General features: G+C 41.2%; 1 protein-coding gene across 1 annotated transcript in view; it reads right to left on the bottom strand.

The window, feature by feature from the left end:
• Positions 1–352: 352 nt before the first annotated feature.
• Positions 353–20,090, bottom strand: part of CCDC92B (coiled-coil domain containing 92B) — a 92,593-nt gene continuing 72,855 nt past the window's right edge. Inside the window, exon 3 of the mRNA XM_040421810.1 lies at positions 353–1,095. Within this exon, the coding sequence (XP_040277744.1) occupies positions 353–1,095 (743 nt within the window). The remainder of the gene's footprint in view (positions 1,096–20,090) is intronic.

The raw sequence follows: 20,090 nt of genomic DNA, 5'->3' as shown, positions 1-20,090 counted from the left end.
ATATGTTATAATTCAACAGTTCCTTCAGAACAGAAATGAATGATATAAAAATAGAGTTATTAAAAAAAGAAGATCACGAGAACTATTAAAAGAAGGGCATTGTGACAAAAATGTTGTCCAATATACACGAGCAGCAGGGAATTCTCTGCAATTAGGCATTGGGAGAGAACTGCAGCCAAACACAGGAAGACAATAACAAAAACAGTATGATCCGTTAAATCCAAAATGTCAGTGGACAGACACATAACTACAGCACCCGCTTTTTCCCTTTTTAAACCAGTCTATGGCCAATTAGGTTCTGCTACAGATTTTTCCAATAGGGTGCATGGGAGTTCAGAATATGCGTACTTCTTTATTCTAAATCCCTTGAGTCTTGCCTGGCCAATGCCCGCCTTTTTCCTCTCTCACTTTTTGGATGTTTTGCTTTGACAACAGGAATAGAAGGAGGTATGTCCTCATTATCTGATGAGAGTTTCTCTGACCACTGAGGACCGATTGGCAGACCCCCACCACCAGCAAGCCCTGAAGCACTTTTATCAAAGTGGGATTTTGTCTCTGATCTCTGCCGACGAGGCTGAGCATACTTCTGAGGGCATAAAAATAGAGCAGGGTCTGGCATAGCTTCCAACTCATCGTAGTTGATCATTTCCTCTCTCTGAAAATAGTCTTTTGACATATCTATACCCAAGGAACAGTCAGGTCGCCAGACACTGTGGTTTTTTTGTACTCTCCTTTTTACTCTTCCTTCATGGTGAGGTTGCTTGACTCCAACAATGTCCAGTGGCCGCGATGTCTTCTGGCAGCTGTTTTGCAAGCTTTGCTTCTTTTGCTTGGAGGCATGTAACTGAAAAGATAAGTACGCTGCTGCTTCAGTTTGTTTGTGCAGCTCCGTATTCAATATGGTTACTCTGTGACTTCTTCTCTTTAGCTCCTCCAGGAACCGTCTCTCTTTGTCTCTTAGCTTAGATCTCAAGGCTGCAACTCGATTCTCCCGAAGATAGAGATCTTTTTTCAACTGGAGGGTCAAATGTTCTTTTTCAGTGTACCTGGCTTCCAGAATTCTGCACTTTTCCTCCATTTCAAACTCAAGTTGATCTGGAAAAGCAAATAGAGTTGTTAGGAGTGCATAAACGATAATGCCTTTCCTACTTAATTGAATTTACATATCCTTCAACTGACTTGATTGGGTTGGAATTTTTCTGTCATGGAGTGGCCAGTTGGTCACATTTTTTAAGACCTTGTCTCAAGGATGAAGTGTTAGTTGCCAAAACCTCTAACTACATTAAAAAAAATAATGTCATATAATTTTTGTGTTAATAAAAGACTTTAATTGGAAACCTATCCAAAAGTGATCTGTTGATAGATCAAAGAAACAAATGAAAAGATCTCAGCGGTGGAGCTTGGACCTTACAAACTAAATGAGTTGTCCAGGAATACATAGGGGCACATATTTTAAGACCAGCGTGTTAGACGCCGATCTTAATAAAGCCCTACATCAACAAAGATAGCAAAGTATTCTACATCAACGAAGATAGCAAAGTATTCTACATCAACGAAGATAGCGAAGTATTCTACATCAACAAAGATAGCGAAGTATTCTACATCAATGAAGATAGCGAAGTATTCTACATCTTCCTCAATTTAAGGTATTATCGCATTGCGATTACAACTTAGGTGATTTTGATAATGGTGGTATTGGGAGAATTAACGGATATTCGGATATAACGGGAGAATTTCGGATATAGCGAATATAGTACTATATCTAAGAATAGTGGATTATGAAAGTTGGATTCGCCATGCGGTTAATAATAAAAGCAAATATTATCGCATTGCGATTACAACTTAGCACTGCTAGATTCCATAATCGTTAACTTCGTTAATTCTAGCAAGCTGACCCATTCCATTAGAGACCCAGCAGCAGCTACAAGTTGAAATCGCAATGCGATTAATATAACTTGAATTAATCGCATTGCGATTTCAACTTAGACCTGGTTTACTAAATTACTTTAAATTAGCGAGGATGACGGATATATTTATTAGTCAAAACGAAATATTCTCCATCTTCGCTAATTCAAGAAAGTCAACCATTGTAAACCAGGTACAAGTTAAAATCGTTATGCGATCTATTGTGAATCCGCTATTTGCCGACCGCAAGACGGATACAGTCTTGTGCATGAGGCCTAAAGGTAATGTGACATATTTACCACAGAGAGGATGCCTCCCAAAAAATGTATGAACTCTAAAACAATGGTATTAGAGATCTTTAATTTTTTTAACCCATAAAAACCTGCAAATTATTTAGAACATTTTATGGAAAATGATATGGTGCCATTAAAAAAAATGCAACTTTTCCTTTAAAACAAATTAGTCCTCAGATCCCCCTTTTGGTGATTATATACAAGACATACAGTAAACAGCACATCTGCTGCAGCCATTCACCGTCCTCAGTGGTCCTGTGCAACCAGCCAGGTGTAGGATCCATGTGAGTCCAGTAAGCAGATGAGCTTTTAATATAAATAATATTTTTAAAAAAAATTATCAAACTTTTTGTACTTTTGTTATCAACAAGAGGGACTTGAACATGCGATGTCTTAAAACTTGGCTTGACTGCAGTATCATCCTATTAAGGCCTCATGCACACGGCCATTGTTGTGGTCCGCATCCGAGCCGCATTTTTTGCGGCTCTGGTGCGGACCCATTCACTTAAATGGGGCCGCAAAAGATGCGGACAGCACTCGTGTGCTGTCCGCATCCGTTGCTCCGTTCCGTGTCCCCGCAAAAAAAATATAGCATGTCCAATTCTTGTCCTTTTTGCGGACAAAAATAAGCATTTCTACAATGGGCCGCCCGTTTCGAAAATTGCGGAAGGCACACGGGCGGCTTCCGTTTTTTGCGGATCCGCGGTTTGCGGACCGCAAAAAACAGAACGGTCGTGCGCATGAGGCCTAAGGCTACATTCACACGACAGTTGTTTTTATCTCTGACCATTCCACTTTTTTTGGCTGATCGGATGGTTACCCATGCATTTCTATGGAGCCGTTAAAATTGCGGTGTAGTCAACCATTTCTTTTCCGCGTCCGCTGTCCGTGTTTCCCGTCCGCCAAAAAAGTATTGCATGTCCTATTCTTGTCCGCAATAAACGTTTTGCGGACCCATTGAAGTCAATGGGTCTGCAAAAAAATGCGGATGACCAACGGAAGCCACCCGTATGTCATCCGCATCCGTTTTTTTTTTGCTGATGGTTGCTGGGAAACCTGTATATATTAAATTTCAAGAATTACAGCCTTCAGGTTTTTTTGGCGGACCGCAAAAAAATTACTGGAGACACATGGAAACACAACCTACAAAATTTGCGGACAAACGGAACGGATGTGGATATAAAAAAAACAGGAACACGGATCCGCTATTTGCGGACCGCAAAAAACAACTGTCGTGTGCATGTAGCCTAACCCTGTGAGATGCAGAGTAAACTTAGATTTTGAGCCCTTGGGTGCAAGGAATGATGTGAGAGGTTGCATAACGTTAACAATACTATAGCAACATGTGGATATTTGCCGGCTGGATTAATTTTTACATCCCATTATACACTGCTCGTTTCCATGGTTACGACCACACTGCAATCCAGCAGTGGTGGTCGTGCTTGCACATTATAGGAAAAGACACTGGCCTATCCACACTCCCACGGTCCTGGCCACCAGAGAGGACGGCACTTTTTCCTGTAGTGCGCAAGCACGACCACCACTGATGGATTGCAGGGTGGTCGTAACCATGGAAATGAGCAGTGTATAATGTGATGAAAAAATGAACCCAGCCAGCAAAGGAAGCAATATGGACAATCACAATACATTAGTAAGTGGTTTGTATTCCTCTAAGGCTCCATTCAGAATCCGTAATGTGCTTTGTGGATCCACGGATCCGCAAAACACGGACAGCGGCAATGTGCGTTCCGCATTTTGCCGACCGCACATTGCAGACACTAAAAGAATATGCCCATTCTTGTCCGCCATTGCGGACAAGAATAGGACATGTTCTATTTTTTTTCGGGAACGGAATTGCAGACCCGGAAGTGCGGGTCCGCAATTCCATGTCCGGGCAGCACATGGTGCTTCCCCATAGAAATGAATGGGTCCGCAATTCCGTTACGCAAAATGCGGAACGAAATTACGGATGTGTGAATGGACCCTAATAATAAATGCCATTTTCTGAAGTGACACAACCCCTTTAATCTGCTGACATAAATCTTCTCATACAGCTGGCAGCAAAGCACTAGAGAGCTTCCTAGTGTGCAGACCAAGAACCTGGTGCACATAGTAAACCACCCGAGAACTCAGACACTCACACGTAATGTACATCTTTAACTATGCATGATGTGTATTACAGTGCTGCTCCACTTTTCAGACACATTAATTGAAACATTAGGGAGCTGAAATATCAGAAATTCTAAAAAGGGTAGCCACATGAAGACAGACAGTATGCAGTACCCCAGAAGGAATAGTGCAATGGTTTAATAGTTAGTGCAATGTTTTAGAGTTAAGTGCTGTGATTTATTATGTTTATGTACTCAATAGCAATGTATAAGGCCCCTTTCACACGGGCGTTGCGGATTGGGGCCGGATGCGTTCAGGGTGCGTTCAGTGAAACTCGCACCACTTTGCAAGTAAGTTCAGTCAGTTTTGTCTGCGATTACATTCAGTTGTTCAGTTTTTTCCGCGCGGGTGCAATGCGTTTTGATGCGTTTTTCACGCGCATGATAAAAAACTGAAGGTTTACAAACAACATCTCTTAGCAACCATCAGTGAAAAACGCATCGCACCCGCACTTGCTTGCGGATGCAATGCGTTTTTCACTGAAGTCCCATTCACTTCGATGGGGCCAGGGCTGCGTGAAAAACGCAGAATATAGAACATGCTGCGTTTTTCACGCAGCGCAGAACTGATGCGTGAAAAAAAACGCTCATGTACACAGACCCATTGAAATGAATGGGTCAGGATTCAGTGCGGGTGCTATGCGTTCACGTCACGCATTGCACCCGCGCGGAAATCTCGCCCGTGTGAAAGGGGCCTTAAGGCAACCAGTTATCATATTGGCAGACTGTTTAGGTTACCAGGGTGATGGATCTGGTCCACCCCCTGGTTACTGAGTGTAATCTGAGCTGAACAAGATATCATACCTACATGTCCTAGCTCCAGAGACCTAGGTTCAGAGAATCTTTGTCTCTGCGACTTCGACTGCCACAGAAGCAACTCTACAAGTATTCTTGAAAGGAGATAAGAAGGTCCAAAGCCTACCAGAAGTGCATTCAAACAGCAAGGTTTTATGCTTGTTTCTGGCAAAGAGACTTTTCCGCTGTTGTAGTACCATTTCACTGCAACACCTGTTGAAGGGGCCCCACCATTTATGCTGTTGTTGCCTATGGCAACCAACATTTAGAATTCACCACTGATCCTGGCTTGTACCACTGGAAAAACATGGGTGGAAATCTGTGTGGGTGCTGTTTTGTCAGCCTGATGTGGATGCTGACGAAGATGTATACAAGTGTAGATACTGTGAGGGGTTGGACAGTGAATGCCTACAGGAAGTCTTTCATTAGGGGATTATCATGCAGGTGAAGAACCTGCCGGGTCCTGCTCTCTCTCAGAACTGCAAAAAAACTGTAGAAAATGGCTGCTGGGGAGTTTCTTATATAGTAAGGGGGTAGGCAACTTTCCTATTGGTTGCTAGGGACGTTGCTAAGCTGTGACAAAGACATTGCAGCCTTCTCATTGGCCCACAAGCAAGAAGGGAGGTTACTGATGAAAAAGAAATCTAGAATATTCACCATTACGAATAGATATCACTATATTCTACATCTTTGCAAATTCTTGAAGTGCCGATATTCGTGATAATAATTCGCGATTAGAATATTCGCAATCAACACTAAGATGGACTAGCCATCTGTATCTAATATCTGCCCCCCCTCCCCCTGGGAACTGCTGGTAAGAAGAACCTCATTGCAGCCTATGGTTCTGCTGAGAGACTGAAACTTGTCTTTAGCAAGAGAGAGCAAGGGAGTAATGCAGCCACCATCATTGCTGCCTCATATACACTGCTCCTGAAAGAAGATTGCACTGTGATATACTTTGGAACTGTGCTTTTGCTGCTATATGTACTACTATTACTCCCACCATCAACTCAGTAAAGAGTTTTTTATTGCAACCTGCAGTCTAGTTATTGACTCCATCATCCCCCGGCCACTTCATCTGCACTTCTGACTTGCACCTTGCCACCTATGCATCATCAGCAGCACCCCAACTACCACCAGGCAGGAGCCCAATACCAGGCTATGCACTGAAAAAATCTGCTTTAGGCCTCATGCACACGACCGTTTTTTTTTTTGCGGTCCGCAAAACGGATTTCCGTTGTTCCGTGACCGTTTTTTCTTCCGTGGGTCTTCCTTGATTTTTGGAGCATCCACGGACATGAAAAGTGAAAAAAAAGACTAAGTCAAGTTTGCATTGAAAATGATAGGAAAAAATGGACACGGATCACGGACACGGATGACTATCTTGTGTGCATCCGTGATTTATCACGGACCCATTGACTTGAATGGGTCCGTGAACCGTTGTCCGTGAAAAAAATAGGACAGGTCATATTTTTTTCACGGACTGGAAAAACGGATCACGGATGCGGAAGCCAAACGGTGCATTTTCCGATTTTTCCATGGACCCATTGAAAGTCAATGGGTCCGCGAAAAAAAAAAGGAAAACGGAACAACGGCCGCGGATGCACACAACGGTCGTGTGCATGAGGCCTTACGTTCACTGTGCATGGCCTGTACAGGCATCTCTGGCAGGCTGCTCCCTGCTGAAACAGCCTGCTGGAGGAGTCTAACGCTAGAGAGAAACTAGCCTTAAGGCTCATGCCCACGAACGTAAGGGCTCCGTGCCCGTGCTGAGGACCGCAAATTGCGGTCCACAATGCACGGGACAGACCATGGGGCAGCCGCATGCGGAATGGTGTCCGCGATCCGCATCACTAAAAAGTAGTGCACGCGCTACTTTTTTGCGGTGCGGAGGCACGGCCATAAACACCACAGAAGAACTCCATAGTGCTTCTGATCCGACCTTCTGTTCCGGATCTCCGTGATTGTGGACCCAATCAAGTGAGTGGGTCCGCGATGCGGAATGCACACAGCCGGTGCCGGGGATTGCGGACCCGCTCTATGCGGGCCGCAATACGGCCATGGGGGGCACACGGTCGTTTGCACGAGTCCTTAGTAATGGGAAAGCAACAAGCATGGATGAGAGCAGCCATAGAAAACACTGAATTTTGTCCACACTGGTAAGCTCCACTTTTCCCCTGCACCATTCTCTTACTTTTGTGAACTCATTTTTTGGATAAACCAGCTATAGTCTCCACTCCCAGTGCGGCCACCATTACAATCTGTATTATGAAATGCACAGTGTAAGGCCAAGTTCACACGACCGTATGGCTTTTATAGTTTTTTGCGGTCCGTTTTTCACGGATCCGTTGTTCCGTTTTTGTGTTCCGTTGTGTTTCCGTTTCTGTTCCGTTTTTCCGTTCGGTTTTTCCGTATGGCATATACAGTGTACAGTAATTACATAGAAAAAATTGGGCTGGGCATAACATTTTCAATAGATGGTTCAGCAAAAAACGGAACGGAAACGGAAGACATACGGATGCATTTCCGTATGTGTTCCGTTTTTTTTGCGGACCCATTGACTTGAATGGAGCCACGACCCGTGATTTACGGCCAAATATAGGACAAGCTCTATCTTTCAACGGAACGGAAAAACGGAAATACGGAAACGGAATGCATATGGAACACATTTCGTTTTTTTTGCGGAACCATTGAAATGAATGGTTCCGTATACGGACCGTATACGGAACACAAAAAAACGGCCCGTACACCCGCAAAAAAAACGTTTGTGTGAACTAGGCCTAAGGCCTCATTCACACGTCAGTGTTTGGTCAGTGATTTCCATCAGTGATTTTGAGCCAAAACCAGGTGCGGCTCTAAACATAGAACAGATCTTTCCCTTATACCTTATGTCTGTGGAGGCTCCAATCCTGGTTTTGGCTCACAATCACTGATGGAAATCAATGACCAAAACACTAACGTGTGAATCAGGCCTTAAAGTGGAGGTTCTTGACACACTCGTCTGTGGCCTGAATGAAACACTGAATGAAAGATGCCATAGAATAAGTTGTCCGCCCGACTACAGTTGTAGTCATGTGCCCGAATCTGCTCTGCCAAAAAAACTATTATCTAATTACTGGCATTCCACTCCAGCGACAAGGCTCTTCTGGGGTTCAGAAGTAGGACTTCCCATCTGTCATCATGTGAACTACTTCAGCAATTCACTGGCTTTAGCAGCGGGGCCGGTTCCAGGTTCATGTGGGCCCTTGAGCGATAAATCTCAGTGGGCCCCCTTGTGGCATTTTTCAAATGTCACCACGGCATCTGAGGGCGTAAAAAAACGGAAGCGTGGGCTTCCTGCTCAGACGCGACTTCCCCCAGCAGAGATTAGGGAAAGCACCCTGTTCTAATAATGAGCAGCAGCCTGTACTAGGCTTCCAGGCTCATTGTTAGTATATCCCAGTTCAGGCCACTAGATGGCAGCACTAAACTGTGATATAGTGATTTCTTTAGAGAATAATGGAGCAATTTCCATTATTATGTATAAGTTGCAATCTGATGAAAAGTAATTTAAAAAAAGTTTTGAAAATATAAAAAAAAATTTAAACGTAAAATAACCCCACTTTCCCCAAAATAAAAATGAACAAAAAAAGACTAACATTATGGACATCGTCGCATGCGAAAACACCCATACTATTAAAATATGAAAAAAAAGTTAGCCCATATGGTGAAGGATATGTAACAGAAAAAAATAAAAAAGGCTGATTTGACGTTTTTTCATCACTTTATCTCCCAAGAGTCATACACACCCCAAAATGGTATTGTCAAAAAAGACAGATTTCCCTCAAATGAGCCCCCACACATCTCCATAGACATAACTATAAAAAAAATTATGGGGGTCATCTGGGAGCAGGGGTTCTGTTAGGGTTGACACCTTTCCCAACAAAAAATAATAGTTACACAAATTTAAAAGGTTGGTGTGTCTATTTAAGTTTTATTTAGCCTCTATTTTTAAAATGATTCTGCTGGGATTCAAACTCACAGCCTTCTACATTACAGTCAAGAACCTCAACCACTGGGCTATAGAGCTTCATATTAACATGCTGTACATATATTATGGCTAAAAACCTCAGTAGTAGTTTCCCACATATTATGCATTAATATATATCAGAAGCATGATTATATATACAGTACAAACCAAAAGTTTGGACACACCTTCTCATTCAAAGAGTTTTCTTTATTTTCATGACTATGAAGGCATCAAAACTATGAATTAACACATGTGGAATTATATACATAACAAACAAGTGTGAAACAACTGAAAATATGTCATATTCTAGGTTCTTCAAAGTAGCCACCTTTTGCTTTGATTACTGCTTTGCACACTCTTGGCATTCTATGGATGAGCTTCAAGAGGTAGTCCCCTGAAATGGTCTTCCAACAGTCTTGAAGGAGTTCCCAGAGATGCTTAGCACTTGTTGGCCCTTTTGCCTTCACTCTGCGGTCCAGCTCACCCCAAACCATCTCGATTGGGTTCAGGTCCGGTGACTGTGTAGGCCAGGTCATCTGGCGCAGCACCCCATCACTCTCCTTCATGGTCAAATAGCCCTTACTTTCAAAGTTTTCCCAATTTTTCGGCTGACTGACTGACCTTCATTTCTTAAAGTAATGATGGCCACTCGTTTTTCTTTACTTAGCTGCTTTTTTCTTGCCATAATACAAATTCTAACAGTCTATTCAGTAGGACTATCAGCTGTGTATCCACCTGACCTCTCCTCAACGCCACTGATGGTCCCAACCCCATTTATAAGGCAAGAAATCCCACTTATTAAACCTGACAGGGCACACCTGTGAAGTGAAAACCATTTCAGGGGACTACCTCTTGAAGCTCATCAAGAGAATGCCAAGAGTGTGCAAAGCAGTAATCAAAGCAAAAGGTGGCTACTTTGAAGAACCTAGAATATGACATATTTTCAGTTGTTTCACATTTGTTTGTTATGTATAAAATTCCACATGTGTTAATTCATAGTTTTGATGCCTTCAGTGTGAATCTACAATTTTCATAGTCATGAAAATAAAGAAAACTCTTTGAATGAGAAGGTGTGTCCAAACTTTTGGTCTGTACTGTATATATATATATATATATATATATATATATATATGAAAAAATCACCAGCAGCGCCATCCAAAAAAGGGGGAAACGGGTGCAGAGCCCAAGTATGGGAATAGGTGCTTACCCACTAGTATAGAAAGAAAAATTGGACTGCACTCCTGTAGACTTTCAAAATTGTCAGTGAAGAAACTTTATTCACCCATAAAGTGGCATGGAGCGATGTTTTGGCTCATACATGAGCCTTTCTCAAGCTTTGAGGCTTGAGAAAGGCTCATGTATGAGCCGAAACGTCGCTCCGTGCCACTTTATGGGTGAATAAAGTTTCTTCACTGACAATTCTGAAAGTCTACAGGAGTGCAGTCCAATTTTTCTTTCTATATATATATATATATATATATATATATATATTAGTAATTACACATTTATTTTGTGCCATACATTTTTTTACAATTACTAAAAATAAATATAAAATTATACTTCTGCTGTATAGGATAACCTAATACATGAGAAACTACTATGAGGTTTTTCTAGCACAGTTTAGCATTGAGCTCCAAATCTCCGTGGTTAGGGTTCTTGCATCTAATGTAGAAGATTAGAGGCTAAATTAGACCTAAATACACTGGGTGTCCCCAAGCATACTGACAATGCTTGGGGATAGCCCCTTCATGTTCATAGCACTGACTCCATATATGGACATAGCCATATACTGGGGGATTCCCCGTACAGCCATCTTCAGTAGGACTGGGGGATTCCCTGTACAGCGATCTTCCACATAGACCTGAGTGGGCCCCCTAGGAGCAGTGGGTCCAGGTTTGCCGGGTGCTGACGCTGGCCCTGTTTAGTAGTCATGTACCACTTGGGCACATGTCACCACTGAATCAAGTGAATGGCTGCAGTGGTTCATATGATGATGGATAGGACTTCACACTTCTGGTCCACAGGAAATCAGTGTCAATGACTAGGTAAGACTGTGTTCACATCACATTTTTGTCCTACATTTACAGTATGCACATGCTGTCATTAACACCATAGGGTTCTATTGTAAAAAAAAATGACTAACGTATACATTTTTTTCCTTTACTCTGAAAAAATATAGTGTACTACGTTGTGCATCCTCCCCCCCCCCCCTTTTTGGGCAGAGCTGATTCAGGCACATAACTACGACTGCAGTCGGGGTTAGGCAATACATTTAAAAAGCAACCAAGCAGAATAGTGAGCAGAATGCTGGTGCTGGAAAAATTGAAAGGAAATGCTGTAAGGAAACAGCATTACAAACAAAGTTTTTTAACAAATCGACCTCGGATCTATGATCCGAAACTCGATTCGCTCAACCCCAGTTGTAACCATGGAATCAAGTAGTGTATGATGTGACGGAAAAATGAATCCAGTCAGCAAAAGAAAGCAATATGGACAATCACAATACATTAGTAAGTGCCTTGTATTAACTTTCTCTATATGATAAATGCCAATTGCTGAAGTGAGACAACCCCTTTAAGGCTAGGTTTTCATAGTGACCGTTGGTCGCACAACATTAATGTCAGTATGACAGGTTACTGTGAACATTGAGCATACTCAAAATTTCCCCATAGGGAAACACTGGGATCACATGATGGATGCAGTTAGTGTTGAGCAACTCAAAGTCAAACTAATTGACTTCAATCCGAATTTCTGTAAAAATTTGATTTGACACGAAGCTGAATTGCCTCGCTCTTCGTGGTAACTAATCAATTTTCCCTGAAATGGGGATAAAAAATAAATAAATACATACATCGCGGCCATCTTGATTGAGGATACCGTGCGTAATCGCACACGTCACCATGCTGGCCAGCGTGATGACATCATCATGTCACCCCAAAGATTTTGTCTTCATTCAAGATGGCCGCGAAGGCCTCTACACGATCAAAAGGATGAGGCAAGTATGGAAATTCGCTGGAAGTCATCATTTTTTAAGGGGGGTACTCAACGAGGGAACATCCATCAGATGCAATTTCCATTAGGAGAATTTATTTCCACAAAACTGATGCTCTGTATGTGTTATTTAACTGCACATTATGCACCTTCTTGTCTGCATACATAGCTATAATAATGAGTGAATGCATAATAAACTAAAAAAGATGAAAGGCAGAAAAGCATTATTCAACACATATTTTCCCTGAGTCGTGCTTCCACATTGAGGACACTGCTGAATAGACCAGTCACCTTAACAAAGTGCAGCATTACCTATTAATAAACAATATGCGAACATTTAAAGGGGTTGTCCGGGTTGAGAGCTGAACCCGGACATACCCATATTTTCACTCTGCAAACAAAAATAATAAAAGTAAATACAATTGTGCAATACTCACTATAGAAAATGTAAAATGCTATTGCTGCATTATAAATGTGAGATTCTTGGCAAATACATTTTGTACAAAATTATTTGTGCCCGTTTGCCAGCGTCAAGGCGATCTCATTAAGATGGGAACCTAACATTAAATATCACAATTTACTGGTGCCATGAGAGGAATAATATAATGTGGGCTCGGCATGCATGTGGAACCTGCATTTCCTGAATTTAATGGAGGCAGGTATGGCACCAGTAATTTGTGGTATTTGATGTTAGGTTCCCATCTTAATGAGATCGCCTTGACGCCGGCAGACGGGCAAAAAATTATTTTGTACAAATGCAGCATTAGCATTTTACATTTTCTATAGTGAGTATGGCACAATTATATTTACTTTATTATTTGTGTTTGCAAAGTGCTGTTGCATTGTTTGTTTTTTGTTTTTGTGCTTTCAGCCATGGTGACGTATAGAAATGGCCTTGAGGTTCGCCCGGCTGTCGTTTTGCTGCGAACTTTGCGCGTCCTAAATTCGCTGAACATGCAAACATATGGTGATGTCCGCCGGAGCCATATTCTTTTGCATTGTGCCGAACTTTGCCCCATGACACACACATCAGGTGGGACAGGACAGCCAATTGAGATGTTTCAGCACATGGACACACCCCCACCCTATAACAAAACCAGATCTGGCAGCCATTTTTTATTCTGTGTTTTGCCAGTGTAGGGAGAGGTTGCTTTGAGGAGCAGGGACAGACTGTTAGGGACCCCAAACGCTAGCTAATAGGGCCACAAAAGTCCTATTAAGGACTGGTATAGGTGTGCTATCGATAGGTGTGATATACTGAGGGGTGTGATATACTTATAATATACAGTCGTGGCCAAAAGTTTTGAGAATTACATAAATATTGGAAATTGGAAAAGTTGCTGCTTAAGTTTTTATAATAGCAATTTGCATATACTCCAGAATGTTATGAAGAGTGATCAGATGAATTGCATAGTCCTTCTTTGCCATGAAAATTAACTTAATCCCAAAAAAACCTTTCCACTGCATTTCATTGCTGTCATTAAAGGACCTGCTGAGATCATTTCAGTAATCGTCTTGTTAACTCAGGTGAGAATGTTGACGAGCACAAGGCTGGAGATCATTATGTCAGGCTGATTGGGTTAAAATGGCAGACTTGACATGTTAAAAGGAGGGTGATGCTTGAAATCATTGTTCTTCCATTGTTAACCATGGTGACCTGCAAAGAAACGCGTGCAGTCATCATTGCGTTGCATAAAAATGGCTTCACAGGCAAGGATATTGTGGCTACTAAGATTGCACCTCAATCAACAATTTATAGGATCATCAAGAACTTCAAGGAAAGAGGTTCAATTCTTGTTAAGAAGGCTTCAGGCCGTCCAAGAAAGTCCAGCAAGCACCAGGATTGTCTTCTAAAGAGGATTCAGCTGCGGGATCGGAGTGCCACCAGTGCAGAGCTTTCTTAGGAATGGCAGCAGGCAGGTGTGAGCGCATCTGCACGCACAGTGAGGCGAAGACTTTTGGAAGATGGCCTGGTATCAAGAAGGGAAGCAAAGAAGCCACTTCTCTCCAAAAAAAACATCAGGGACAGATTGATTTTCTGCAGAAAGTATGGTGAATGGACTGCTGAGGACTGGGGCAAAGTCATATTCTCCGATGAAGCATCTTTCCGATTTTTTGGGGCATCTGGAAAAAGGCTTGTCCGGAGAAGAAAAGGTGAGCGCTACCATCAGTCCTGTGTCATGCCCACAATAAAGCATTCGGAGACCATTCATGTGTGGGGTTGCTTCTCATCCAAGGGAGTGGGCTCACTCACAATTTTGCCCAAAAACACAGCCATGAATAAAAAACGGTACCAAAACACCCTCCAACAGAAACTTCTTCCAACAATCCAACAACAGTTTGGTGAATAACAATGCATTTTCCAGCACGATGGAGCACCGTGCCATAAGGCAAAAGTGATAACTAAGTGGCTCGGGGACCAAAACATTGACATTCTGGGTCCATGGCCTGGAAACTCCCCAGATCTTAATCCCATTGAGAACTTGTGGTCAATCCTCAAGAGGCGGGTGGACAAACAAAAACCCACTAATTCTGACAAACTCCAAGTAGTGATTATGAAAGAATAGGTTGCTATCAGTCAGGAATTGGCCCAGAAGTTGATTGAGAGCATGCCCAGTAGAATTGCAGAGGTCCTGAAAAAGAAGGGCCAACACATGCAAATACTGACTCTTTGCATAAATGTCATGTAATTGTCGATAAAAGCCTTTGAAAAGTATGAAGTGCGTGTAATTATATTTCACTACATCACAGAAACAACTGAAACAAAGATTTAAAAGCAGTTTAGCAGCAAACTTTGTGAAAACTAATATTTGTGTCATTCTCAAAACTTTTGGCCACGACTGTACTTTCTAACATAGAAAGTATATTATAGTGCATTTGTATTGTGCAGCACTTGTGTGCGGTTCTGCTGCGATACCGCAGCTATATAGAGGGACAAACGCTATTGGAAAAACTAATTGCAACTGGTATGATATACATGTTGCCCCCCAAAAAACGGATTGAGGGGTGCAATATACTTGCTTCCACAAAATATTAATTGAGGGGTGCGATATACCTGCTATCACCAAATATTGATTGAGGCCTGCAATATACCTGCTTCCACAAAATAATGATTGAGGGGTTTAATAAACCTACTTCCACAAAATACTGATTAAAAAGTGCGAAACACCTGATTCCACAAAATACTGAATAAAGGGTTTGATATACCTGCTTCCACAAAATATAGATTGAGGGGTGCGATATACCTGCTTCCACCAAATATTGATTAAAGGGTTCTATATACCTGTTTCCACAAAATACTGATTGAGGGGAGCGATATAACTGCTACCACAAAATACTGATTAAGGGATTTGATATACCTGCTTTCCACAAAATACAGATTGAGGGATGCAATATACCTGCTTCCAGCAAATATTTACTATGGGGTTCTATATACCTGCTTCCATAAAATACTGATTATGGGGTGCTATATACCTGCTTCCACAAAATACTGATTATGGGGTGCTATATACCTGCTTCCACAAAATACTGATTAAGAGGTTTGCTATTCCTGCTTCAACAAAATACAGATTGATGGGGTTCTATATACCTGCTTCCAAAAAATACTGGTTAAGGGGATTGATATACTTGCTTCCACCTAATATTGATTGAGGCCTGCAATACACCTGCTTCCACAAAAAACTGATTAAGGGGTTTAATATAACTGCTTCCAAAAAATACTGATTAAGGGGTTTGATATACCTGCTTCCACAAAATACAGATTGAGGGGTGTGATCTACCTGCTTCCACAAAATATTGATTGAGGAGTGCGATATACCTGCTTCCACAAAATACTGATTAAGGGGTTTGATATCCTGCTTCCACAAAATACTGATTGAGGGGTGTGATACACATGCTTCCACAAAATACTGATTAAGAGGATTGATAAAGCTGCTTTCACAAAATACAGATTGAGGGGAGCGAAATACCGGCTTCCACCAAATATTAATTAAGAAGTTCTATATACCTTCTTCCACAAAATTCAGATCAAGGGGATTGATATAACAGCTTCCACCAAATATTGATTATGCGGTTCTATACACCTGCTTTCACATAATACTGATTAAGGGGATTGATATACCTGCTTCCACTAAATATTGATTGAGGCCTGCAATACACCTTCTTCCACAAAATACTGATTAAGGGGTTTGATAAACCTGCTTCCATAAATAACTGATTGAGGGGTGCTATATACCTGCTTATACCAAATATTCATTAAGGGGTTCTATATACCTGCTTCCACAAAATTCTGATTAAGGGGATTGATATACCTGCTTCCACCAAATATTGATTGAAGCGTGCGATACACATGCTTCCAAAAAATACTGATTAAGGTGTTTGATATACCTGCTTCCATAAAGAACTGATTGAGGGGTGCTATATACCTGCTTCCACAAAATACTGATTAAGAGGTTTGCTATACCTGCTTCAACAAAATACAGATTGAGGGGTGCGATATACCTGCTTGCACCAAATATTGATTGAGGGGTGCGTTTTGCCTGCTTCCACCAAATATTGATCATGCGGTCCTATATACCTGCTTCCACAAAATACTGATTACGAGGTTTGATATACCTGCTTCAACAAATTACAGACTGAGGGGTGCAATATACCTGCTTCCACCAAATATTGATTATAGTGTTCTATATACCTGTTTCCACAAAATACTGATTGAGGGGTGCGATATACATGCTTCCACCAAATACTGATTAAGGGGTTCTATATACCTGCTTCCACAAAATACTGATTGAGAGGTCCTTTATACCTGCTTCCACCAAATACTGATTATGGGGTTTTATATACCTGTTTCCACAAAATACTGATTAAGTGGTGCGATACACCTGCTTCCACAAAATACTGATTAAAGGGTTTGATATACCTGCTTCCACAAAATATAGATTGAGGTGTGCGATATACCTCCTTCCACCAAATATTGATTAAAGGGTTCTATATCTGTTTCCAAAAAATACTGATTGAGGGGTACGATATACCTGCTTCCAACAAATATTTATTGAGGCCTGCGATACACCTGCTTCCACAAAATACTGATTAAATGGTTTGATATACCTACTTCCACAAAATACTGATTGAGCGGTGCGATATACCTACTTCCACAAAATACTGATTAAGAGGTTTGTTATACCTGCTTCAACAAAATACAGATTAAGGGGTGCGATATACCTGCTTGCACCAAATATTGAGTAAGGGGTTCTATATACCTGCTTCCACAAAATACTGATTAAGGGGATTGATATAACTGCTTCCGCTAAATATTGATTGAGGCCTGCAATACACCTTCTTCCACAAAATACTGATTAAGGGGTTTGATAAACCTGCTTCAAAAAAGAACTGATTGAGGGGTGCTATATACCTGCTTATACCAAATATTCATTAAGGGGTTCTATATACCTGCTTCCACAAAATTCTGATTAAGGGGATTGATATACCTGCTTCCACCAAATATTGATTGAAGCCTGCGATACACATGCTTCCAAAAAATACTGATTAAGGTGTTTGATATACCTGCTTCCATAAAGAACTGATTGAGGGGTGCTATATACCTGCTTATACCAAATATTTATTAAGGGGTTCTATATACCTGCTTCCACAAAATTCTGATTAAGGGGATTGATATACCTGCTTCCACCAAATATTGATTGAAGCCTGCGATACACATGCTTCCAAAAAATACTGATTAAGGTGTTTGATATACCTGCTTCCATAAAGAACTGATTGAGGGGTGCTATATACCTGCTTCCACAAAATACTGATTGAGGCCTGCAATACAACTGCTTCCACAAAATACTGATTAAGGGGTTTGATAAACCTGCTTCCACAAAATCCAGATTGAGCGGAGTGATATACCTGCTTCCACCAAATATTCATTAAGGGGTTCTATATACCTGCTTCCACAAAATTCTGATTAAGGGGATTGATATACCTGCTTCCACCAAATATTAATTGAAGCCTGCGATACATATGCTTCTAAAAAAAACGGATTAAGGTGTTTGATATACCTGCTTCCATAAAATACTGATTGAGGGGTGCTATATACCTGCTTCCACAAAATACTGATTTAAGAGGTTTGCTATACCTGCTTCAGCAAAATACAGATTGAGGGGTGCGATATACCTGCTTGCACCAAATATTGATTAAGGGGTTCTATATACCTGCTTCCACAAAATACTGATTAAGGGAATTGATATACTTGCTTCCACCTAATATTGATTGAGGCCTGCGATACACCTGCTTCCACAAAACACAGATTAAGGGGTTTAATATAACTGCTTCCACAAAATACTGATTGAGTGGGGCGATCAACCTGCTTCCACAAAATACTGATTAAGGGGTTTGATATACCTGCTACCACAAAATATTGGTTGAGGGGTGTGATATACCTGCATCCACATAATACAGGTTAAAGGGTTCGATATAGCTGCTTCCACAAAATATTGATTAAGGGGTTCTGTATACCTGCTTCCACAAAATACTGATTAAGGTGATTGATATACCTGCTTCCACCAAATATTAATTGAAGCCTGCGATACACCTACTTCCAAAAAATATTGATTAAGGGGTTTAATAAACCTACTTCCACAAAATACTGATTGATAGGTGCGAAACACCTGCTTCCACAAAATACTGATTAAGGGGTTTGATATACCTGCTTCCACAAAATATAGATTGAGGGGTGCGATATACCTGCTTCCATCAAATATTGATTAAAGGGTTCTATATACCTGTTTCCACAAAATTGTGTTTGAGGGGTGTGATATAACTGCTACCACTAAATGCTGATTAAGGGGTTTGATATTCCTGCTTTCCACAAAATACAGATTGAGGGATGCGATATACCTGCTTCCAGCAAATATTTAGTATGGGGTTCTATATACCTGCTTCCACAAAATATTGATTGAGGGGTGCGATATACCTGCTTCCACAAAATACTGATTAAGGGGATTGATATACCTGTTTCCACCAAGTATTGATTGAGGCCTGCGACACACCTGCTTCCACAAAATACAGATTGAGGGGTGCGATATACCTGCTTCCACCAAATATTTATTAAGGAGTTCTATATACCTGCTTCCACAAAATACTGATTGAGGGGTGCGTTTTGTCTGCTTCCACCAAATATTGATTATGGGGTTCTATATACCTGTTTCCACAAAATACTGATTAAGAGGTGCGAGATACTTGCTTCCACAAAATACTGATTACGGGGTTCTATATACCTGCTTCCACAATATACTGATTGAGAGGTCCTTTATACCTGCTTCCGCCAAATATTGATTATGGGGTTTTATATACCCGTTTCCACAAAATACTGATTGAGGGGTGCGATACACCTGCTTCCACAAAATACTGATTAAGGGGTTTGATATACCTGCTTACACAAAATATAGATTGAGGTATGCGATATACCTCCTTCTACCAAATATTGATTAAAGGGTTCTATATACCTGTTTCCACAAAATACTGATTGAGGGGTGCGATATACCTACTTCCACAACATACTGATTAAGGGGTTTGATATACCTGCTTTCACAAAATACTGATTAAGGGGTTTGATATACCTGCTTCCACAAAATACAGATTGAGGGGTATGATATACCTGCTTCCACCAAATATTTATTGAGGCCTGCGATACACCTGCTTCCACAAAATACTGATTAAGGGGTTTGATATACCTACTTCCACAAAATACTGATTGAGCGGTGCGATATACCTGCTTCCACAAAATACTGATTAAGTGGTTTGAAATACCTGCTTCCACAAAATACAAATTGAGGGGTGCGATATACCTGCTTCCACCAAATATTGATTAAGGGGTTCAATATACCTGCTTCCACAAAATACTAATGGAGGGGTGCGTTATACCTGCTTCCA

Source organism: Bufo bufo, chromosome 3 (genome assembly GCF_905171765.1).
Source record: "Bufo bufo chromosome 3, aBufBuf1.1, whole genome shotgun sequence".
Lineage (NCBI taxonomy): Eukaryota > Metazoa > Chordata > Amphibia > Anura > Bufonidae > Bufo > Bufo bufo.
This window is presented reverse-complemented; position numbering and strand designations above follow the sequence as displayed.